The sequence below is a fragment of the Ascochyta rabiei genome, chromosome 8, assembly GCF_004011695.2.
Source record: "Ascochyta rabiei chromosome 8, complete sequence".
NCBI classification, from domain to species: Eukaryota; Fungi; Ascomycota; class Dothideomycetes; order Pleosporales; family Didymellaceae; genus Ascochyta; species Ascochyta rabiei.
The window spans coordinates 892063-915327 of record NC_082412.1 but is presented as its reverse complement, the minus strand read 5'-3'; the positions used below and the strand labels follow the sequence as shown (position 1 = coordinate 915327).

General features: G+C 56.5%; 6 protein-coding genes across 6 annotated transcripts, besides 15 other annotated features; 2 read left to right on the top strand and 4 right to left on the bottom strand.

The window, feature by feature from the left end:
- Window positions 1–837: 837 nt before the first annotated feature.
- Window positions 838–861: a tandem repeat.
- Window positions 862–1363: 502 nt separating this feature from the next.
- EKO05_0005307 (uncharacterized protein) lies at window positions 1364–2306 on the top strand (the record flags this gene model as incomplete). The annotated part of the gene is made up of 3 exons (XM_038939996.2): window positions 1364–1939; window positions 1989–2218; window positions 2291–2306. 3 exons carry the CDS (start codon window positions 1364–1366, stop codon window positions 2304–2306), a joined length of 822 nt encoding a protein of 273 aa, XP_038798325.2.
- A 515-nt stretch (window positions 2307–2821) lies between these two features.
- Window positions 2822–2847: a tandem repeat.
- Window positions 2848–2869: a tandem repeat.
- Window positions 2870–3115: 246 nt separating this feature from the next.
- Window positions 3116–3141: a tandem repeat.
- A 476-nt stretch (window positions 3142–3617) lies between these two features.
- Window positions 3618–3653: a tandem repeat.
- Window positions 3654–4634: 981 nt separating this feature from the next.
- Window positions 4635–9660, bottom strand: EKO05_0005306 (uncharacterized protein; the record flags this gene model as incomplete). Its single annotated transcript, XM_038940135.1, has 2 exons — window positions 4635–5205; window positions 5255–9660. The coding sequence occupies 2 exons, from the start codon at window positions 9658–9660 to the stop codon at window positions 4635–4637; spliced, it is 4977 nt and encodes a 1658-aa protein (XP_038798324.1).
- Window positions 7893–7934: a tandem repeat.
- Window positions 9661–10088: 428 nt separating the features above from the next.
- Window positions 10089–10136: a tandem repeat.
- Window positions 10137–10236: 100 nt separating this feature from the next.
- Window positions 10237–10274: a tandem repeat.
- Window positions 10275–10422: 148 nt separating this feature from the next.
- Window positions 10423–10483: a tandem repeat.
- Window positions 10484–10754: 271 nt separating this feature from the next.
- On the bottom strand, window positions 10755–12647 carry EKO05_0005305 (uncharacterized protein; the record flags this gene model as incomplete). The annotated part of the gene is made up of 1 exon (XM_038945963.2): window positions 10755–12647. The coding sequence occupies one exon, from the start codon at window positions 12645–12647 to the stop codon at window positions 10755–10757; it is 1893 nt and encodes a 630-aa protein (XP_038798323.2).
- Window positions 11937–11972: a tandem repeat.
- A 7-nt stretch (window positions 12648–12654) lies between the features above and the next one.
- Window positions 12655–12689: a tandem repeat.
- Window positions 12690–13012: 323 nt separating this feature from the next.
- Window positions 13013–13094: a tandem repeat.
- A 356-nt stretch (window positions 13095–13450) lies between these two features.
- Window positions 13451–13491: a tandem repeat.
- Window positions 13492–13846: 355 nt separating this feature from the next.
- Window positions 13847–15898, top strand: EKO05_0005304 (uncharacterized protein; the record flags this gene model as incomplete). Its single annotated transcript, XM_038940101.1, has 2 exons — window positions 13847–14462; window positions 14568–15898. The coding sequence occupies 2 exons, from the start codon at window positions 13847–13849 to the stop codon at window positions 15896–15898; spliced, it is 1947 nt and encodes a 648-aa protein (XP_038798322.1).
- Window positions 15899–15913: 15 nt separating this feature from the next.
- Window positions 15914–15933: a tandem repeat.
- A 346-nt stretch (window positions 15934–16279) lies between these two features.
- Window positions 16280–18161, bottom strand: EKO05_0005303 (Guanosine-diphosphatase; the record flags this gene model as incomplete). Its single annotated transcript, XM_038940134.1, has 3 exons — window positions 16280–16337; window positions 16441–17797; window positions 17852–18161. The coding sequence occupies 3 exons, from the start codon at window positions 18159–18161 to the stop codon at window positions 16280–16282; spliced, it is 1725 nt and encodes a 574-aa protein (XP_038798321.1).
- Window positions 16400–16435: a tandem repeat.
- A 735-nt stretch (window positions 18162–18896) lies between the features above and the next one.
- On the bottom strand, window positions 18897–19630 carry EKO05_0005302 (uncharacterized protein; the record flags this gene model as incomplete). Its single annotated transcript, XM_038940162.1, has 3 exons — window positions 18897–19320; window positions 19371–19570; window positions 19628–19630. The coding sequence occupies 3 exons, from the start codon at window positions 19628–19630 to the stop codon at window positions 18897–18899; spliced, it is 627 nt and encodes a 208-aa protein (XP_038798320.1).
- Between the last annotated feature and the right edge of the window lie 3635 nt (window positions 19631–23265).

Below are 23265 nucleotides of genomic sequence, written 5' to 3'. Positions count from 1 at the left end.
GAGATAGCCGTTGAATGTTGCCATATCATCTAATTCGCTTGTTTAAAAGTGCACGTAGATACTAACTATAACTTTTGGTACATAGCAGTTGATTGTTTTATGTCGTATGATTGGCTTATTTGGAAGGGTAAATAGATACCAACAAGGTAGTAGATAGCAGTCAATTGTTTAATATCACATGATTGGCTTGTTTAGAAGTGTATATGGACACCAACAAGATAGTAGATAGCAGTCAATTGTTTAATATCATATAACACCAACAACACGGTGGATACCAACGTCACTGTGGACGCTCGACTTCGTACTCGGCGCCTCAGGCCGGAGGAGCAGACATATTGCTTGCAGACGGCGGGTGAATGACGACAAACAGAGCCTCTGGTGAGCAGTGAGCAGCCGTTCCACAGCCTCCGCTTTCACGAAGGGGTCGGTACATTTGGCTCTGAGCAAGTGCCCATGTGCAGTCCGAGAATGCTGTTGTTCAACCCTGATCTCGGGCAAAGGGCGGTGACATGCAGAGCACGTGCGTGTCAAAGGATGGCTGTGCCTGTTCTTCTGGTCGACTCCTACAACGTGTTCTCGCCGGTGCGCTAGGCTCTCGAGACAGAAGCTTGAAGCAGAACGGACGCGGCAGAAGCGCTTCTGGAAGGCGTTGGAAGCACTTGGTGTCCGGGGTAGCTGGCATTCTTGTCAGAGCTGTCGAATGCAACGAGTGTTGTAATGAAACCGGTCATTAACCAGATTGCGTGGGCATGGCGCAGGCAACATCAACAGGCCACTGCATGAGCAGCAGAGGTTCTCGAGCCTGTCAGCCTCAATGCGTCTGGCAGCGTTTCCAGCATGATGGTGATGATGATGTGACGACTCGGTTGATGCCGAGTTCGCGTACCAGAAGGCGTTTCGAAAGTGAGCATGCGTTGACTACGACTGCGACGGGCGACGGTCTGATTCGATGCATCAAAGCATCTCTGTTTCGTGACTATGAGCTCGTTTCAGGAGTCGTGCCGCATGCTCGCCAAACTTGGACGATCCAAGGAGACGTCGCATGTCAGTCAGGCGGAGGCGCCGCAGCGGCGCCGCAGCTCAGCCTTAAAACAACCAACATGCATGGCCATCCTTGCTGGCGAAGCACCGTGCCCGAGCATCTGCTTCCGTGGCCTCAAGGTCGTCGTCAGGCTTGCCAGCATCTGCCACCGGTGCGTCCAATCATGAAGCTGAAACGGGGCTTGCTCTTCGAAAACAAGCCCGCCAAGCTGTCATCCCTCTCTCATACCCTAGATGCTGGACAGACGCTCCTGCTTCACACGCCGCAGCACCACGTACAAATACCACGCCCGCCCGCGACCCGGCCGGACTTCCTTTCACAATGACCACTGCCGCCCAGGACGAATTCAACGAGCTTATGCGAGATAAAGACCGTGAAGAGAGACACCCAGAAGACCGCACCAACGACAGCGACCTCTCCGACCCCGAATCTGAAGGCGCCGCCAACGACTACTTTGAGAAGATCGACACAGACGACGAGCTCGACCTTCCCGCCGACATGCGCTCCAACTACTACATGCCCTCGCACATCCGCTCCGAAGCCAACACAGGGCCAAAGGGTGTCATCGCAGATGCGCAGGCATTCGAGCAGGCCAAGAAGCAGGCAAGGCACTTCACGTGGAAGAAGAACTCGCCCCCACAGCAGTACAACGTCACAGCCTACCACGACGAGCCGGCGTCGTCAGACGAGGAGAATGACGGTGGCTTCATGAAGCAATGGCGCGAGTCGCGCTTGCGCGAGCTGCAGAACGCCGGCCAGCGGTTACGGTCACGCACAAACAGCCCCAGCAGGAGGATATACGGCAGCATGCCCATGGTAGATGGTGAGGGCTATCTCGACGCCATCGAGAAAACGTCCTCGGACACTACCGTTGTCGTCTTCATCTACAACGACCAAGTATGTCTCCCGCGACCTATTCATCATCTACACGTCTAACATGCCACAGTCGGACATTTCCAACATGGTCGAGGAATACATGCGTCAAGTGGCCAAGCGCAACGACACAGTGCGCTTCGTAAAGCTGCACAATGCTGACGCCGAGATGGAAGAGGAAGGCGTACCCGCCGTCCTCGCCTACAAGGGCGGCGACAAGTTCGCCGGCCTCGTCCCACTCCTCAACGAGCTGCCTGACGACTCAGAACTCAGCGCCGTCAGCCTCGAGACAGCCTTCAGAAAGTCAGTTTTGCCCAGCTACACAACATTGGTGTTGTGAAGCCCCTATCGTGTCAGCTGACTAACATGCTGCAGGCACCGCATTCTATAAATACCCATAATACGACACGTACGACCAAATCCTTCGCCTATCTTCCTTTGGGCGATTTCGCACGTCCGCGGATGCACGACGCTCGGCTCCACTGCACTGGCGCCAAACGAGCTTCGAGATTCGGTGTGACACTCATGCGGCGTCTGCACAACTTGAGATCCTCCCGCTACTGATGACGGCCACATATGTTCGACGAATTTCCTTTCTTGTCACGTTTTTCCAGCGATATAGATTTGCATTTCCGCATCACTGGCGCGCTGGGCGTTTATCAGTGGTCGACTACAGTCAAGTCAATACTTCGAATTAGACGAATCAGCATCGGTATAGTGCTAGGAGCATACCCCATGCTATGGTAGAATGAATACTCCGTCCCTCTACATGAGGAACACCCATCATCTATCCTTTTATCTCGAACCGTTGCCATCACCGCTCTAACATCACCATCCTTTCTCCCTCACAAAAACCTAGTGAATTCCCAACCCTTCTCTCTATCCTCCCACACTTGTTACCCTATTACTCTCCACTCCCCACTCGACACACATCTCTCTCTCTCTCTCTCGCTCGTCCCATGACATCCGCCCCCCCCCCCCCCCCCCATCCCACCTCGAAACACTGACAGCACCTTATCCCCCAACCCGTCAAAGTAGTCATCTCGATCGCCTTCATACGATCCCCCATGACATCACCCAGTCTTCCACTGCTTCTCCACACCGCGCATCTGTTTCAGTGTGCGGGGCGGGCGTTACGTCTGGTTAGGTTGGGTTGGGTAGGGCGACGAGATGTATCTATCTGTAACTATCTGTATCCGCGACGTGACGTGACGTGACGTGACGTGGTGTGGAGGTGTTGGGTTTACATGTGGGTGTGCTGTGGGGTGTTTCAAGTCTGTACTATGAAACTGTCGAGATGGATGGTGTGGTGGAGAGAACTGGATGCAGGTGGAGTGGACCCGATGTGTGTGTGTGAGAGAGAGAGAGACTAAGGGATGGATGGGTTGGGGGTTTCCATCTCTTGGTCTGAGGGTAGGTGGATGTTGTGGTGGAACGGCGGTGGAACGACGGTGGTTTGGATGAGCGGTGGGCTGTGATGATGGACGAGAAGCGTTGTCTGTCTCCTAGACGTTCTCATATCCGGTGGGATCTGCTAGCCTAGTGGACGGGGCAAGTCGAGCGCGGTACAGGCTGAGGGAATGTAGAGTGCCAGGTCGTCGGTTTGCAGAACCACCGCCTTGAGTCGTGGGGGTGGGGGTCGGGGTTAGTGTTAGGGAGTGCGTCGTATACATCGGGTGTGGGTTGTGTGAGTTCGTATCTACACCATACACACCACACACGCACCATGACCATGCACAGCAGCAGCGATGTCCTCGCCCTCATCCTACATGTCGCACAGTCACCACATCCCACCTACAACCCGCTCTCTCGGCCTCCTCGGTGTAACCAACACTCCTTCCCAACGTCCACGTGGGTGTCATCTCCTTGCGTCTCGCACTCTGCATAGCCCGACGCTCATTGCTGCTCGTTACCGCTCGTCCTCCACTCCTCTCTCAACATCTACCAACTTACCCGTCCTCTTCGTCGCGGAGCTGGAAAGGAGAGAAAGAAGGAGGAAGAGGAGGAGAATGAACGGCACATGAATCTCGAGACAAGGCATCGTGCACGAGCACCACAACAGCACCATTCCATCCTAGGAAGAAACGTACATTGGCCACTGAGCGATCTCTGACTGGAGCTCGTTCGTGGCTCGTGGCATGTTGCCAGATACTGCGTGTATGTCGTCTGTCCTGGAGAGGGAGAGATGATAACCCCCACCCAGTCTATCTCATCTACGTCGCCAGGTCTACGGGACGGAATGTACAGCCAGGCAGTAAGAAGCTGCCGAAGAAGAATAGCTACTGGGTAGAGTACTGTTTTTTGCAGAGAGGTGAGAGCGTCGAAGCGCGAGGTTTAGCAAGGGTATTGATGCGTTTGAAGGGGGGGGGGCTTTCCTCTGCGGATGGGGTTGTCATGTGATGTTATGTTATGTTGAGATGGGAGGAGAGGTCCTGCCTGGTTGATTCATGTTGGAGCAGGGAAACGACGAGGGTCGAAGTGCGCTGTTATACTTGTGGCGGGTTAGATGCGTAGAGAATGGGTTTGTCTATGTGGACAGGTACTATGGATGCTGTAAGATGTATTAAATGCCACGGATCCTTGTTGGTTGCGCTGGCAGCAAAACAGGGCTCCTGGCCAGTATCAGAAAATGGAGAAATTGCGTTGCATGTACATGGTATAAGAGCTCGAAACAAACAAACCAACTGCGGTGAATATGCAAACCTGCATCTCCATCTCACTACTTCCTCACCTTCCCATACCCCGTACTCAACGTCTTGTTCACATCGACACTCGTACCTGCAGCCTCGCCTCTCTCGGGGCTACCATCCATCTCGAGAATCTCAACTCTACTCTTCAGCAGATCCTTGACCTCCTGCTCTCTTCTCTCCTCTTCTTTCTGTTTCATCTCCTCGACGACTTCTCTGACCTTCTCCTCTTCATCTCTATGCTTGTTCGTCTTGCGATCCCAGCCCTGCTGCAACTCAGCCGCAGCAGCCTCCTCAAACCTCAGCTTAACGTCTGGGTCCTTCTCGAGGACCTGGAAGTGGTCTTCGTCGGTCGGGAAGAAGGCGGTCAGTAGTGCTTGGACGCCGAGTTCGAACACGATGACGGATAGGAGGATGATGATGAGGACGAGCCACCATGTTAGACTGGCGCCGAATCCGCGCAGGAAAGTATCGCGGACGTAGTAAATTGTAGATTCGGGGTTGTAGGTGGAGGACAGAATGACGTTCCAGAGAAACCAACCGCCGACAGAACAGAAGATTGCAATGCCGTTCGTAATCGTCTTGGAGTGCGTTTCTATGAATCTGAATCGTGTTAGCGCCTTCTACATACGGAGGGGCAGGGTCTACGTACTGCATCTTCAAACTAATGCTCCATACGACAGCCGTGTACGTGATGCTCCCAAGAGCAAAAATGGAGTTGTCCTCCGTGAACAGCGCATCGCCGAAGAGACTTAGCATGCAGAAGTAGACCACCATCGCTTCTGCGGATGCCATGAACATCCAGCCGAGATATACTTTCAAGTTGAAGCCGCCATTGCGCTGGCCTTTTGTGTACAACTCCGGCACAGCGAGGAGCGTGCTTGCATTCAGATCCTTCTCGAACACGCCCATGAAAATCACAGGGAGTGACGTGAAGAGCGTGTTGAACATGGACAGAGACCAGGATTCGTAGAGCGAGGTTCCGGTGTAGCCGACGGAGCGTTGGTACAGGGCTTGGGTGAGGTAGAAGAGCATCTCTTTCCAGAAGGTGCCGACGGTGTATTTGCATGTACGGATGTAGTTCCAACGACCGTGAACGAGAAGAAGCTTGGTCAGGAACCTGAATTGCGCAATTGAGTAATCGCTTGTTCGTGCAGCTTGCAATCCTTCCTTTCCGGTGATGCCGATACCGACATGCGCTTCTTGGATCATGGCGATATCGTTCGCGCCGTCACCAATAGCAAGAGTGATGCTCTTCTTCACACGTTTCCGGATGCTGTGGACGAGCAGAGCTTTCTGCGAGGGAGAGGCGCGACAGCAAATGACGGAGTCGGCGAGAATGGCTAGCTCGTAGAAGAGGATCTGAAGCGTATCGTCTTCGGTGATGCGCGAAAGGGTTTGGCCATCGACTACAACAACAGAGTGCGCCACAGCACCTTGCGTGATGGATAGCACAGCTGCAGCGGCCATTTGCTCGACTTGCCCAGCCTCGTGGTCGAGGATGGTGACGGTGGAGTATTCTTTGATCAGGCGGCACGAGTAGCCAATGTTGATCGCTGTCTCGCGCTTGTCGCCTGTGAGCATCCACATCTTGATCTTGGCTCGGCGAAGCTTGTCGATTGCTTCAGGAACACCGTTTTGTAATTTATCCTCTATGGCCGTGGCGGCGCATAGATCGAGATCTTGCTCAATCATATCACCAGCTTCTTCAATCAGCCGTGTTCGATCTACAAGACTGGTCGTGGCCTCGAGGTAGCCTTTCTTCCACGTTTGGTACTCGTCTTCTGTCAGGTAGCGGTAGCCGTATAGTAGCGTGCGAAGACCCTCGGTGGCGAACTCGTTGATGTGCTGCAGACAGCGTTCGAGGACTGCAGACTCATCGACTGCGACATGCTCGTCAACCATGGCTTCCATATCTTCCAACTGCATGGAGCTCCTCGCCGAAGATGCCACAGAAGAAAACCGTCCCAAGTCTGACTGGCGGGGGGTTCGCACAGGCAAAACAGTGTCTTCGACTGGGTGGCGGCCAAAGTCATTCTCTCGTTGTCGCAGCCACAAGTCCATCTCATCTCTTGCGGACATTGAAGGCCGACCGCCGACACTGCTCCGAGCCATGGAGTGCCTGCTCACGCTGATACTAGCCCGAGCAGCTTGTGCGACCGACAGGCTTCTGTGGCCGCCAATGCTGCTCTTTCTCTCCATCTGTTCGCTCATACGCGCGATAGCTGATTGAACCTCCACGCTCTTCCTCTGATTTGCACGACGCTCAATCTCAACCATCTTCTTGTTCGCAAGCGAAGCCAGTTTGAGGCGCTGCATCACGTTGGAGTCAGCCCCTTTACAGATGATGCATACACGTCCGTCTGGGAAGCGCAGTACAATCGACATCCTCTTCCTTTTGCTCGAAAACTCAATCACGTCCAAGATCTCGTATGTTTCGAGAATGGGCTCACCCTCGCCTCCAGACGGAAGAATTTTGAGCGTTATGGTGTGTACATCGCGATTGATCAGCAAGAAACCCATGTCTTGAGCAGCTTGGACGAGCGCAAGTTCGTCGGGAGATGAGGCCATGAAATGCGTGTTACCGTCCTCTTGAACTTCTGGCAGGCACGTGTGGCAGAGTGCCAGGGACAGGAGGAACATGCGAGCTTTCCTTGAGAAGGGCGTGTGCGGCTTCCGCTGTAGGTATCGTAGCATGTCGCCAGTCAAAAGCTCACGAGATGCCTTGTGAGGCCGTGTGGTCGATTGCCACTTGGAGCCAGTCGTTTCCTCGGCGTTGTCAGCCTGCTCGCCAAGATCAAGCGTGGCCATGCCGTGCTCTTCAGAGATGACGTCCTTGGTTGACCGAACACTCTTCCTACCCTTCGCTGGCTCTTTCCCCTTCTTGCGCGGCCTGTTCTTCGGTTTCTGTCTCTTCGAGTCCGTCAGATCAGCATCGTGAAGCCAAGGCACTCCCGCCACGCTCATCTTGCGAAATTTCATCGAGTTGTCTGTAAGTGTACCCGTCTTGTCGGAGAAGATGTAGCTGATCTGTCCAAGTTCCTCGTTGATTGTGGAGGTCCTCGGCTCGCAGGGCGTGTCTGACACAGGGTCGTACATGTCGATATCGGTGTGCAGGAAGAACATCTGGGCCAGCTTTACAATCTCGAGACTGACGTAGAGCGACAACGGAATCATAGTGTTGAACATGATGACGAAGGAGGTAAAGCTTGGAAAGAAGGCGACAGAGGAGCCGGATAGATACCACAGCTCATCTTCCTTCCGTTGCCATATCTTATAGGCAACTGCATTGAAGATGGAGAGGAGGATGACGAATATGACGATGATGATGACTATGCGGTTGACAAAGCCTTGAAGCGCCGGGGCCTTGATGCGGGGGTTTTTGTTGGCATTCATACGGATACGGCACTCTTCGCCGGAATAGATGACAAGGCCAACAGCGTCTGGAGTATTTCGGAGGATGCTACCTCGGAAGATGATTTCATTCAGTGTCAGCGGTGCTTGCTTGCCCCCTACTTGAACGCGGCCCTCGAAGCTGTAAAGGTCGCGGTTTGGATCTTCGATGACAAACTCGGCTGCGACCCGAGCGACATCCTCTTGTTGCTTGATGAGCTTCGACATGGATGCTGCCGTCTGCTTGCTCTTCAGGTTGGTTTCGCCGTCCAGAGCCATGGTCTCGACAAAGGCCACGCAGTTTTCTCCGCTGGAATGCAGCAAAGCCAGATCTGCTGGCGCAGCATCATCACGATCCAACTTGATGATGTCTCCAACCTGAATGTCTTGCCACTTGATGGTCTCCCACAGCAAGCTGTCCGGTTCGGGTGAAGAAACACTTCCATCGTCCACCAAGTCGCTCTTGTACCCTGACGATGGGCTTGTACGCAAGACCTTTGCCTCACGTCTGTTCTCCGCCTTGTCGAGCCGGTATCTTCTCAGATCGTCGTATCCTTCTTTGGCGATGGAGAGGCAAACGAAAAACAACAGGGGTACAATGGTGGTGTATTTCCCAGTGGTGCTGAGATCGGGTATCATTTGGAGAATTGAAATGATGAGAAAGTAAAAGTTTGCGAGTTTGGAAAACTGCGCAACGAGTTGGCGCGGTACAAAGTTCCAGGCGGAGTAGCGCGTCGAACGTATCCAATTTTGCACGTATGGTTGTGTCGTTCGCTCATCGATCAGTGCTTCTCTTCGTGTTGGATCGAGGGGGATGTGTCGTCCGTCCAGGCTTGGTGGTGTGTCGTGCTGCCGCAGAATGAATCTGCGTGCCTGCTCGGCAAGCTCACGGACTCGCTTCGCGTAGATTGACTTCTTGCTAGCCCTACTGTTGTGGAGTGGTAAGGCAACTGGTCCTCTCCCTAGTTTCGCCTTGGACACATCTGATGCTCCGAAGGCGTATTCGATCCGTGCAGGGGTAACCGACACGACAGTGTCTCCACTCTTTAGTGCGTCCCTGTTGCTGTACACTCTCCACGTCTCCGTGTCTCCACGCGAGCTGCCCATGTTCTCGTCCAACTCGATGCCTGCTGTGGGAGGTTGCGCCTGATGGTGCACGTTCCTTCTGAGGAGAGCGCTGCGCATGGACAGACCTCGGTTGCGAGTTTTCAGAGAAAGCGGCGAGCGCTTGCCTGAGAGAGGTGGCGGGAGGGGCGACGTGTGTGAGGAGGCAGAACCGCTCCTCTGGCCTGGAGTCTCTGCACCTTCTGGAGTTACTTGACGGGTGTCCATGGTTGGATTCGGAGAGCCAAGTCTGGGTTTTGGGTCCGCAGATGCCCCAGCCTGGGCTGCTCCGTCGCTGGACGTCCTGTTCCCTGCCGCGCTCTCTCTCTGTGCTGGTACATGTCGTTCGACGTCGGTTGAAAAGCGGACTCGCGGCGACATGTCTGAAGACAGACGTGACGAAATCGGCCGCGATGGACTCGCGACAGCCGAGGTTCGCGAGGCAGGGGCCTTGTCACCAGCATTTTCCCGTGGGCTGTGAATCGCCGTCAGTTCGTCGTCATCGTACGATGCTGAGTGCCGTCTGCGCACGCTGCCGCTGGAATCTCCGGCACCCGGCATGGTCGTCCAACATGCCCCGCGTGGGAAGAGCGAGTGCGATGAGGACCAGACTGCTTGCGCGACGAGTCGAGTGCTGGGTGCGTCTAGTCGATCTAGCGGCTTGTCTGCTTAGCGATTACGCGGCTGCGAAGAGGCCCTCCCTCCGCGATGCAGATTCGATCATGGGGAGCGTAGGGGCAGAGGCGAACAGGCTGCCGCGGACCGTTGGACACGGACGAGGCGCGGAGCTGGGCAAGAGACTCGGCGGCTGGATGGGGACGGACAGCCTTGACTCTGCAGACGCCCGTGGTGCATGCTGTACTGATCCCTGCGCATCGTCGCTGCAGACCGTTGACGGAAGTACCGATGCCGGGAAAGTGCCGCTGTCAACTCCACAGCCCCGGACCCGGCCGAATACCGTACTCCACAGACGTGCATCTAGACGTGTTGGGAACGGGGAACTGGGGACTGGGAACGGGGAACGGGGAACGGGGAACCATGGACAGAGAACAGTCGCGTGGTCAGCACCCTGTCAGGTCCCAGCCCAAATCCGTAGAGGGTAAGGGTATCAACGTTAAAGTGGATCCTCTGGATTCTGCTATGCTACGCTACGCTACGCTATGCTACGCAGCGCTGGCTGAATTACTACGATCAAGAGCAAGCAGGGCGCAAAGAAACCTCAGCGCAAGCGAAGTGATTGTCCAGCAAATGTTCGAATGCCATTCAATTGCACTGAACCAGCTACAGGCTACTCCAACGCCCGGGTAAGGATGCTCGCATTGGAAAAGAAGAGAGAAGAAAATAACAAGAAAAAAACAAACAAAAAAAACAAAAAAAAAAACAATATGGTATAGTGAGAGTCCTGCGACTCGATGCATCGTGTGATCGCCCTCTTCGCAAATATGCTTGCCAGCTCCCATACATGTCCTCGGAGAAGAGAGAAGCAGTCTGTTGTGGTATCCGCATGTCGTGACGCTCATTAAAGTAGGAAACCCTCAAAGATTACGGTGGAAGAGACGAGCGCCATGCAGAATGCGGCCATAGATGAAGATCCAATGACAATGTGACGGTAGGTTGTGCGGAAACAGATGGTTAGGAAATACGTCGTCTCGTGCCTAGGCTGCGGCTACGCACCAGTGGCGATGGAACACCCACGCGCTCTTCTGGCACTCTTTGCTGCAGTACTTTGTCCTTCGACAGCGGCGGCACTTTGCAAACTGACGTGTGTACTCCTCCCAGCGACCGCACTGGTAGTATGCGCACTGGCGGATGCCGCCTCGGGAGTCGTCTTTGCGGCAAAGGTTGCGCATGACAACGCTCGCCCAGTACTGCATGTCCGAGGTGTGGTGCCGAACGGTGAATTGCTCGACAAGAGGGAAGATGTTGAAGTCGTCTGGTAGCTCGTACTCTTCCCGTTCCTCCTCCGCTTCCGCGTCGGTCTTGGGTGCTGGCACCTGTCCGTCCAGCAGCTGCAGGTCGGAGCCAATCTTCAGCTTGGGGACAAGGTGGGATTGCTGGAAGTAGGAGCGGAGGTTGCAGTATTTGGAAACGTAGGCCAGCAGCTGCAGGGACATGAGGACATCTTCGTCGCGGGGCATGGCAGCCAGCACGCCGGCGGTGGCATTGCGGTCCTGGGCGTAGCGAGGGTACCATGGCGGTGGGGGGTTCGCGTTGGCCACGTTCATGGCAGGCTGCATGGGAGAGAAGCCGGGGATGGTGGCGGCGGTGGGGGGCGTGTTTGTGGGGTTGATCAAGCTGCCGTCGAGGGCAGGGCGATGTGTAATGTTGAACGTCTCGTTGTTCTCGTCGGCTGCGTCCGAAGGTGCTGCCAGGGGGACGGGTGTTGTGCCAGCGTCCATCATCTCTGCATTGTCTACCATGTCCGAGAGGTCGATTTCGTTCTGGATGCCGACAATGGGCTCGTTTGCAGCTGGGCCTGCGGCTGCAACAGCGTCCATGGACAGCTCCTCCTGCTGTGCGTCGAGATCCGACTCTCCCGACATGGAGAGCTGGTGTCGGATCGAGGGTCGGCGGCGGGTTCGGGTCAGGCCCGCTCGCGGACTGGCTTGGCGTGCCTGTGGAGCGCTGGGCGTGGTGGGCGACTGGGGCTGGGAAGTCATCTCCCCTGCCAGGGCCGGGAGCATGGAGGGCAGCCGATCGGCGTCTCGCACGGGTCGCAGGGCGAAACCATCTGCTGTCGTGTCCATGGAGGGCAGGGCGGTGGCCAGGGGCTGTGCGAGGTTGCGGGGAGCAGCCGCGAAAAGCGGGGCTCGCGTGTCGTGGTGGGGGCGGTGATTGTGGTTGTGGTTGTGGTGGTGGTGGTGGTGGTGGTGCGAGGGCCGTCCGCGGTTGAAGGTGGTGCGTTCGGGGGGAGAGCTCAGGGTGAAGGCAGGCATGGGTTGGCCGTCGACCAGGTTGTCGACAAGGGGGATTGTCGGCTGGGTCAGGCCAGGGTGCGGGGGCAGCTGGGGGATCTCAATGGGGGGAGGGATGGCGGCACGGCGCGAGCGGTCTGACCTGGGGGTGGAGGGCGAGGGGGTGTCGCCGGAGCGCGACGAGTGGTGTCGGGTGGAGGCGCCGAGTCGTGCAGAGCGATGCATGTCGGCCTCGGCCCTCTCCCTGTACTTTTCGACGACCTTGATGTAGTTGTCGAGGATGGTGGCGATGACGGGGACCATGTCGGCCTCGACGACGCGGGTGCGGACGTTCTCGGAGCCGCGGACGCCAATGTTGAAGATGCACTGGAAGGCCAGGTTCCACTTCCACATGTCCATCATGTCCTTGCTGCGGCCGTCCTTGAGGATGCATATCAGGCGCTCGATGCCGCCGTCGACGGTGAGGATGTCGCGGATGCGGGCCGACGAGGTGGTCAGGTAGGCGAGGTGGTTGAGCGAGTTGATGAGCGGGAGGGTCGAGGTGCAGTCGAGGGCGCGGCGGTCGTAGAGGGCGGTGGTGATGCCGACCGAAGCCTTGTTGGCGTTGGGGATGCTGAAGTTGACCTCACGCATGGTTGCAGGGTGCGGGTGCGGGTGCGGGTGCGGGTGCGGGTGGTGTGCTGGTGGTGGGCGGGTTGGACGACGAGGAGCCGAGGGGAGGTGCAGCGCACTAGTGTCGCATGTGGTGGGTGCTGGACAGGCCGGGTGGCTGAGACGGGCGGCGCAGACAGACGGGCGGCGCAGACAGACGGGCGGCGGTGCGCTGCAGAGGCAGGCGAGGGTGCGCTGCAGAGGTGGTCGAGGCGGCGGTGCAGAGAAACGGTCGAGGCGGCGGTCGAGGGCGTCCAAGGGCGGGTTGGGGCCGTCGAGGGCGGTCGAGAGGTGAGGCGGGTGTGCTGCGTGTTAGGGGTGTCCCAGGCCAGGCACGGCAGGAGCGTGTCTTGGGTCTTGGGTCTTGGGTCTTGGGTCTGGGTCTGGGTCTGGGTCTTCGGTCTGGGTCTTCGGTCTTGGGTCTTGGGTTCGCGTCAAGAGCAAGAGGGGAGCGCGAGGACACGCGCTGGTGGGCGGCTCGAGGGCTCTCTGCGGGTGGTGGTGGAATAGTATGGACGGGCTAGACGATGTTCGATGAGGCTGCGCTGGTGCAAATGGGCGAGAGCCTAGAGGCGTGGACGTGTCGGCCGGCACAGGGCTAGCGGACCGCGAATAGCAGCAGCCCGCAGCGGCCTCTATGAGTCTAGCACCAGCAGCCTCGACCCTTCATTTCCACGTCCATGCCTCCATGATGATGCAGAAACCCAGCCAGAAACCCAGGCAGAAACCCAGCCAGGGAGCGCCGTTTCTCCAGCATCCTTCCGCGCACCTCCCTCCCCTCCCCTCTGGCTGCTGGGTGCGGGTGCGGGTGCTGGGTGCTGGTGCTCTGTCGCCTTCCACTGGCCGGCCGAGTGCGTGGCTGTCCAATGCTTGACAAGTGCAGCGTGCACACTCGGTGCTTCTTCCCAGTGCTCGTCTACAGTCCTCACCTGCGCGCTGTCATGTCCATGGTTCCCTGGCCACACGCAGCCGAAGCGTTTCAACGTTGTGTTGTGTACACAACCATGGGTGCGTGTGCTGAATTGCAGAATACCCTCTGCTCCCTCGTCACAGCCTGGTTCTGTCCATGGCCCCTGAACTCTCCTCTTCTTATTTTACTATTTCCCTTGCCCTGCCCGCCGTGTCCCCGTACCCACCCACCCTAGGCCCACGACCTTACACCGCTGCACCCTCCATGCCTCATGGCCTCACCACCAGCCTCCAAGATCCAGGACTTTGCCTCGCCCCCCAGCCCTCCCACGCCCGCCCCGGGACTCCATCTCGACACCCACCTCGATGGCCCGTCCCAGAGCAGAAGCCGTGGAAGGTCGGCCACCTCAGCAACGGCAACCGCAGCCCAGCCCAACATCGAAGACCTCCTCAGCCCCACCCTCACTCGCTCCTCCGTCGACACCACGCTGCGCCGCCGCATCACCCGCTCCAACACCGTCCGTCACTACCACTCGCCCACCAGAGCAACGTGGGAGGAGCCCGGTGCCGAGCCCGGTGTCGACGTCAAAGACGAAGAGGCCGCCGCCCGATTCGCACACCTGCGCCAGCAATGCGACATCACCGTCGTCGACTTCTCCGCCGAGAGGATCCAGACCTACGAGCTGGACAACGACACGCTGCACGACTTTGTCAAGAAGCCCAAGGAGGACTGGGTCGACTGTCGCTGGGTCAACGTCAACGGCCTGGACTTCGACGTCATCGGCGAGCTGACAACCCACAAGCAGCTGCATCGCCTGGCCATTGAGGATCTGATGACAGGCCGAGAGCAGCGCACAAAGGTCGACTGGTACTCCGACCAAGCTTTCAGTAAGTCGGTCCCAAATCGCCCGAGCCTGCCCGTTTCCGACCACCACGGCCGCCACCCTCGAGGCTGCACTCTGGTCCCATCGACCACCTACTGACCCACACCAGTGCTGTTGACCCTCTCCAAGCTCGTTCGAAACCCTAGCAACGACTCGGACAGCGACTCGGACTCGGAAGAGGAGCTGCCCAGATACGCACGCTCGCGATCACGCTCTCGAGCCGCGCACCACGCCCAAAAGAAGAAGAGGAAGACTTGGATCAAGAACATCAAGCACGCCCTCGGCCTCCACCCCGGACCAACCCAACCCAAGGACCTGGAGCACACCCCAGACAGCCTCGACAAGCACAACACCAACCTCGACGGTGCGAGCACATCCCGTCTCTCGACCTCCAAAGAAGGCTCCGCCGGCATTCGCACCCTGCAACGCTATCGTGGAGGTCCCAACCTCGAGCGCATCCTATACCTGGAGCAGAACTCTGCCCTCACCGACAAGCACCTGACCGTCAGCGTGGAGCAAGTCGGCATCTTCCTCTGCTCCGACAACAGCGTCATATCCTTCTTCGAGCACTCCGCCGACATCATCGAGTCCTTCATCCTCAAGCGTCTCAACACCGAGGACACGATCCTCCGTCGCTCCGCCGATAGCTCCATGATTGTGCAAGCCATCATCGACGCCATCATCGATCTTGCCATACCCGTCGTCGCCGCCTACGAAGACGCCATGGGCGAGCTGGAACTCGATGTGCTCGAGGACCCTGAGATCCACCACTCGCAATCCCTCTATCTGCTCACCTCGGAGCTGTCCATTCTGCGCAACACCATCCAACCCATCGTGTCCCTCATCAATGCACTCCGCGACCACAAATCCGACCCGATGCAGCAGAATTGGATCCAGCACCAGAACTCCCATCTCGCCACCCGCAAAACAATGTCCTCCATCGCCATCTCACCCCTCGCGCACACCTACCTGGGCGACGTCGAAGACCACTGCATCATGATCACCGCCTCGTTGGACCAGATGCGGCGCGCAGCCGACAATCTCATCGACCTGATCTTCAACATGATGGGCGCGTTCCAGAACGAGTCCATGAAGGTGCTCACCGCCGTCACCATCTTCTTCCTCCCCCTCACCTTCCTGGTCGGCTACTTTGGCCAGAACTTTGCCCGCTTCGACGGCGTGCAACACCACTCGGACAGCTTCTTCTGGATCATCGCCGTCCCCGTCATGGTCCTGACTGTGCTCGTGCTCATGAGCCAGACAATCGTCAGAAAGGGCAGGCGGTGGATGGGCAAGCTCAAGCTGAAGAGGGCCAAGTCGAGGGTCGGCGCCCAGGGCGGGCGCAACGGCGCGAATCTGCTGGGCATGACGCATGAGCAGAAGAAGAGAGCTAAGCGGAGACAGACCATGTACACCAAAGGCCAGATTGGGTCTTTTTAAGCGTTTGACTTTTTTTCTCTCTCTCTCTCTCATCTTGATGTAGTTGTGCTCGATTGGCAGGGCATGTGATACCCTAGATTTCCCCCTTCAAGACTCAGACCTAGCGTAGATGTACCCATGATTCACAACTCCAGTCCCAGCAAGACAAGAATAGGTATTTGGTGACATTCTCTACCAACACATGACCTCTCCATCGGGACCCTCACCCAGCTTGGCTTAGTAGCCAGGAGAGGGCCTCACAAGAACACAACCAAAACGCCTTTCCATGCACGATGAACTGTTGAGCCCCCCAACGCTATGCTTTACAAGCATGGGCTTGCCACAGACAGGCCTACCTACAAGCTACTGCCGTTACAGCAGCCAAGTCGAGGAAGAGCGGGTCTAGTTGACCTCCTTGATCTTGCACTGCCATCCCGACTCCTTTTCCAGCAGGGGAAGACTGCGCAGCTGTTAGTATTGGTTTGAGATGGGAATGAAATCGAGTTGATGTAAAAAGAAAGGAAAAAAAAAAAAAAAAAAAAAAAAAAAAAAAAAAAACATACCTGGCGCCCAAACACCAGCCTAGCTCGTTGCCCTTGATCTGCTTGGCAATGCGCACCTCCCTGTCAATGGGCATGCCATAGCCCGTGTGCAGGAGGGCGAGCTGGAAGTTGAGATCCAGACACCACTCGGGTCGTCCGCGCAGCTCCTCGAGCGCCTTGGGCACGGGCGTGAAGACGTCCCAGCCCTTCTCCCCCTGGCACACCTTGTCGGCAAGGTTCTGCAGCTCGCGGATCGTGAACGACTCGGGCATGCCCAGGTCCTGCGTGCGGTCGTAGAAGTAGCTCAGCAGGTATACAGCCTCGGTGGCGAACGTCTGCTCGAAAGGAGGCTGGTGGACCCCGCGGAATGCGCAGGGCGCCATCTTGCACGCGTCCTCCTTGTGCAGGATCTTCTCCGTCCAGCCGCGGCATTGTGTGGGGGCGGCGGTTGCGGGTCCCGTCATGTTGACGGTCACCGTCTCGCCCAGAGCGTGGCCCTTGGGCATCTTGACGTCGATTTCCCGGCTCATCCCCGGCGCAATGCAAGGGTTGACAATGGGGGACTTGAGGTACTCTGTTGCGCCCGACTCCTTGTTCTGCAGGTAGAGGGCATCGAGGATCGTGCTGTGCAGGCTGTTGCGCGCTTCCATCAGTCCGTAGCCCAGGTACGAGTGCTGGTAGAGGGCAAAGTCGCGGCCGCCAAAGCTGAGTGCATACTTGTGGTCGCCCGCGGCGAGCTGGGTAGGAAGACCGCCTCGAGGCGTGTCGGGGAAGGTTGGGTGGAAAACGATCTGCGTTGAGCCACCGCCAAGGTCAAGGACGGCAGCGGTGGGCGTCTTGTCAGGGCCGCCGATCTTGCCGAGCAGGTAGTTGATGGTGATCCAGGCATAGACACCCTCCATCTCACCGGGCATGACTTCAACACCGTTGCGTTCCTCGGAGACAAGAGGGAACGGGTAGACGGTTTCGAGGCGGTTGCGGACGGCGCGCAGCGTGTTGTTGCTCTTCTCCTCGCCGAGCTTGCGGAGACCCGCCGTGGCCTTGACGGCAATGGGGGAGCATCGCTGGTACTCGGGGGGCACGCTCGCAACTGCCTTGTCCATGAGCACATCCAGACTCTTCGCGGCACCCTCGGCATCGTCGCCGTAGGAGGAGAGGCCAGAGCCACCTTCCCGCTTGGGCGTCATCTCGAACACTTCGCTCTCGAGCTCCGGGCTCGGGCCGCAGTTGTTGAACTTGTAGACGTGGATGCGGGAGCCGGTGCTGCCGGCGTCGATCATGAGCGCATACTGGACGAGCGGCTTGTCCTTGGAGTACGACTTGGTGCATGTTGCTTTCGCGCCGCCCTCGGCTGTGTTTCCTCCTGTCGACGCGGGGCCTGTGTTTTACAATCAGCATCTGCTTCCGTGTCCACGGCTGGCTGCCTACACACCTCTCGAAAGGCCACCGCGCGGTGCAACAAAGTAGAGCACCAGCAAGACAAAGGCAATGATGCCGCCCGTCTTCAGGTAGCGCAGGCGCTGGCCCTGGTTCATCATCGCGGAGCCCTTGAAGTCGCTCATGTAGCCCGCAGAGTTGGTCGGGCGGTGTCGTGAATGACGGTCGGGCTTCTCGTGAGGGTCGCTGTTGGGGTTGTAGCTGCGAGGCAGGGAGACAGAGACGCGGCGGCGAGGGCCCGTAAAGCTGAGGTAGGACCAGATGCCGGGACGTCGTTGGCCGGGTGCTTCGACGCCGCTGGACATGCCACTAGGGTAGAGAGTAAGAAAAGGGTCCTAGGCCGGGTGCATCGAGCGGGACTGCAGTCCGTGGTTAGTCTGCGTTGCGGTGCTACGGTGCTCTCGGGGGACTACGACATACTGCAGTGCCTGTGCGAAAAGGGAGAGATGGCAAGGTGGGTGCTCAATTCGTTGCGCCTCCTTGTTGCACCTGCGACCTGCGTCGTGTTCTCTTTGCTGATCGTGTATCCCTGCCAAGCCCATCCACTTTTCAACTTTCAAACTGTCCAACTTTCAAAAGGCTGACGTCTGCGGCTAACGACTCGATGATTGGTTCGTAGTGATTCCGTGGTGGCTATCTTGGGAATCGCTAGTACTACGCACAACTATCTTTACATGGGTTCGCCCGAGGATATCGAAACTGCCAAAGCACTGCTTGTGGAGCGAGCATACACTGGCTCCCTTTAGAAAACGCGGTAGCACTACCTCCGGACCAGTTTGAATGCCACGTCTCCGCTAATGTCCACGACCAGAATCTATCAAGCGGCTTCAGGTGGTAGATGGCGCTAAGAGCGCGAGTCGCACATGGATCAGACAAGGTGCACACTGCATACTTTGACCAAATGATGATCTGAACCATCAGGCCGAGTTGCTGCGTCGGACCATCGCGTGCGCCAGCCAAATGTCACGACGCGGAATCCAAGGTACGCGCGGCGTCCCAGGTAGGCGATGAGATGTTGATGCTGTTGAAGAAGCCAATGATCATCCAAAAGACAGCCCAGCCCGCTTCATCACGCTTTCGAACTCTTCCAACGAGACCCCGCCAACATCCTTGCCTTTGGTTCGTACGCCGCCATTCGCCTCGAGGATCATATCCCTCAAGACATCGTCCGGTACGTCCTCTCTTAATTCTTTCGCTATCCTCCTCAGATGCCCTAATGTGATAGGTCCAGGGCCACCATGAGTAAACAGCTGGTACCCTGCGCTGACTTCCTCTGCGTTGCTCTCGCCTCGGTACTCGTCATCCTCGTCTTCCATGTCTTCGTCTGACCCGGCTTCTTTCGAGTGCATGGCAATAGCGGCATAGGAGAGGAACGGTACGAAGTCGACAAAGCCGGTATTGAGTGGGTCGATGGTCGCAAGTATGGAGGGGATCTCGGACTTCTCGGGCGCGAGGTTCAGGGAGCTTCGTTGTGTCAGCTTTCAGTCGTGCCAATCCACACAAGCCTTGCATACATTAGACATCGCCGCACATCGTCTTTGCGCAAAACACCCTCCTTCGAGTCCTCATGATCTGGGTGATGTACAGCGAAGAGACCGAAGGCTTCACGAATCTCGGCCTCTTGGTCAGCACTCAATCCATTCTCTTTGGCAAGCTTAGAGGCGCGTTTCGGTGCCAGACGGGATTTTGCTGGGGCAGCACCGCGCTTTGGTGGCTGACACACTGTCAACAGCCATTCGAATTGTAGCTAAACGCATGGCTCCAAGCTTACCATTGTGTATCTTGCTGCTGAGGAGCACTCACCGGCGACCGCGAACGATGGTGTTCACGATCAATGACGCACGCGCCTGGGCCCACCGCGCTAAGACGCCTTAGCCGACTCTCGTCGTTAAATTTGCAACGCCCAACCTCCTCTTCACGCGCGTCTCCACTCTTGCTTTATAAAGCCCGCGTCTCCCGTGCGTTTCCTATTCAGCACCTCACCGCGCCTCACCGGTGTGCTTTTGCCCTTGGAGGCCACGTCTCTCCTTCGCTTTCCTCCACACCTTTTACGTCTGCTGTGCGCTAGTGCAGACCTCTCCTCCACTTCGTTATCCATCGTTTTAACTTTTCCTCTCTGCTTCTACACTCCCTTATACCACAGCCCTACACCGCTCAGACACACGGACCGCGGGTCATGGACCAGAGACGTGGTCTCAAACGAGTCTTGGTCCTCCTTGGGCACAGCGCTGTCTGCCGGTCTGGCCACCAGCACTGATAGGTGCAAGCCAACATCGAATTCAACCACGGACGAGGAGTGCAAACAGCACTGCCAAGTCATCGACGTGGAAGTCTCCAGTCTGACTATGGATGCATGAGCCAAAATTCTCTTGTATTGTTCATCACGGTAGACCCAGCATGGCTACGTGCCTGCAAGAAGTCGGGAGACGTCCCGCAACCAGCAGCTCTGAAAGACAGAGGTTGGTTCAAGTCGGGCCAGGTGCTCGCAGACGTTGGCATCCTTGATTGGAGCTTCCTATGTCCGTTGAGTCTTCAGAGGAAGCCAGCGATGAGAGGCGAGCACTCTATCAGGAGGCTGTTCTCGAAGTCAAGCACGTTCAGGCCCCACAGGAGCCAGTGCCTGAGGTCAGGCCTCGTGTAAGGCTGAGTCCGGAGTAGGCACTCGGTACGAGGTTCGCTACCATTGAAGTCGAGGTCGCTCCTCGCATGTTTTGCAATGCCTTCGAGCCTCTTGCGTTTTCGTCAAGCTATGTCTTGCATTTTACGTCGAGTTTTGTCTCGCAACTCAGGGAATGCCCCTGTGGGGGATGGCCCATACATGGCGAAGGTCAACTAGCATCAGGATCCCGACGCCCGTTTTACCCCAGTTGGACAGCAAAGATCAATCGATTGAGTAACGCTTGTCGACATGTTATACGTCACTGCGGGCAGGGGTTGGGAGACCATCTCAGCAGTCAGACGAGCCACTATATTACAGAACAGGGCGTCCGCTATCAGCGACCCCAGAAAATGTTCTTTACCAGAGCACGACGAGCCGACTTTACATCCCCGAGCGAACATGATGCGACCAGCTGTCGTGCCAACACGCCAACTCCGACGTAACCGCATATCAGGGCGTCCAGGTCAAGGCAAACACTACACGACAGCGTAACAGGTGCACACGAACAACGCGAACAACGAGGTGGTCGGCGAGGAGTCTGCTTCTACAGTCTTGGTTAAGGCCTTGCATTTTGTGGCGTCACGTTTTTACGTGGCATATATGCCCTTCGACCTTTCTCTGGTCATACAGTTCCTTCTGCTCATCAGCAGGAGGGCTATTTACAACGTCATATCTTCCCATCCTGCCATTGGCAGCAGGGATTTTATCCATCCTGGAGTGGACCTATCAAGTAGGGGGCAGCTCCCGATACCGGGTGAGGAGTCATGAGAGGTCGGACCTCGAGCGAAAGCAAGAGCTTCTGGCAGGTCTCGGAACCCAATCGCGGTGGAAGAAGCCAACAGACATTGAGCTTGCCTTTGGGCGGCTCTGACAGGCCGCAAGGTCCCTGGCATGTTTTACTGATAGGTATGCACGGACGCCTCCGCAAACACGAAAGTGTTGCGGGCCATTCGTGGCTAATTAATCTCACTGCCGCTGAGTTAGCGCGCAACGAGACATGCGATTTTTGATCGATGGCTGGCAGGGTAAAACCGTTCGTCCAGCAGGAGACCAAGACTCGCATCATGCTGAACGTTATGTCGGGCAGCGCCAGTCTCTGTCTCCTTCTCTCCGATCTTGGTGCTTTCGAATTCATGGTTTCACCTTCGAAGATCGGCAGGTGACCGCACTTCATTCATCGCCATAAGTCCAGAAACTTTGAAACATCGCAGGGACGAGACCACTCCGGCAGTTTGACGACTCCGGTGGTCATGAAGCAGGTCCCAGCCTCCCTGTGTGCAGCAATTGGTAGATGCCTCTTCGTCTCGATGGTTCTCCGATCTTGACACGACACATCGAATCGCGGTTCCGAGGGTCTCAGTGCCTCTGGGGGTGTATTGTCCAAATACATAACATCTGGGGGTTACGCTCTTCTTGTGGCTCTTGTTGCTCGCCCTGAGTGGCAGGTGTTGCAGATGGGTATGGGCTATCAAAGACTGTTGACTTTGGTCTTCGGTTCTTTGATTGCATCCGCTTCTACATTAGCTAGAGCTGGCCGTTGCGTTATTACCACGTTGAGTCAGTGTGGACATAGAAGCGAGAGTAAACACCATCATCACCTACCTTCTTCAAATCGGGTGGTGATGCCTCTGTGTCTCTAGTCTAGTGCCATCAACCGGCACAAGATCGAAGGCATGGAGGGGACATACTTTCTTTGCCGTGATGACTTTTTATCTTAATCAAACCTATTCTTCCAATTGCTCCAGTCTTGTTGCTTCTTTTGTTGATGATTTCTGTCTTCGCGCTCTCTTACCTATGCTCTCATCTAACACATCTCATAAACCCAATACTTTTGTCGTCTTTACCACTGTCTGCATCGGGCGGTTGTACTGCCCTCTACACTCGATCTTGTGTTGAGCATACTGCGCATCCAAAGGCCGAGCTAGCACCTATCACTGAAGATGCACTGAGGCAATACTGCACCAACAGCCAGGATCTGGGATAAACAGATTTGTCTTAGAGTCCATGCATGATCAGATCATCAGAACCAGCTGCAGACTTACCTCAAAGTGGCCCGCGCTTGGCAGCTATCAACATGCCGTAGACGGATCTTCATGCGTAGCACATCTTACCCGCTCTCAAATTCCAGTTTCATGGAACCACATTGCGTCACCCATCACTTCTCCCAACGCTTCAGACCGCCTGAATGGAGCTGATCCCAGCTAACCGAGCGCTGCGTATGTAGGGCAGTCTCATTCGATATCGCGTAGGGGTTCGGAGTGCGAGGCCACTGCCCTGTCTCTCCTAGGCCTCGTTGCGGAGTCTCCTGGTTGGTTTCACGACAGCTGCATCGATATGTGTATCTGCTATTGATCAAGGAAAGACAGGCTGGTGTGCTGAAACTGGCCGTGTGGACGTGAGGCTCGAATAGGCAGGTGTGGATTTGCGCGTGTGCAGTGCGTCGCAGACAGATTGCGGAATCCGCTGCAGGTACGGGCGAGGAATTTGGGTTCACTGCTTTGGATTTGGTTGTCGGGATCCAATTTTACTTTGGAAACGGCATGACGGGTCACAGGCAATTTCCTTTGGGTGCGTGCTGGTATCTCTTGAGGTTCATAGTCGTGGGCGACGGCTCAATTACTGGCTGGTTCGACTACGATTGGATATATTTTGTGTCCATGGGTCTTTTCATGATCGACCATGGTCAATTGTCTATCCAATACAACGCAAAAACTTCGGCTGATGGCTACGATTCATTGGCGGCTCGGGAT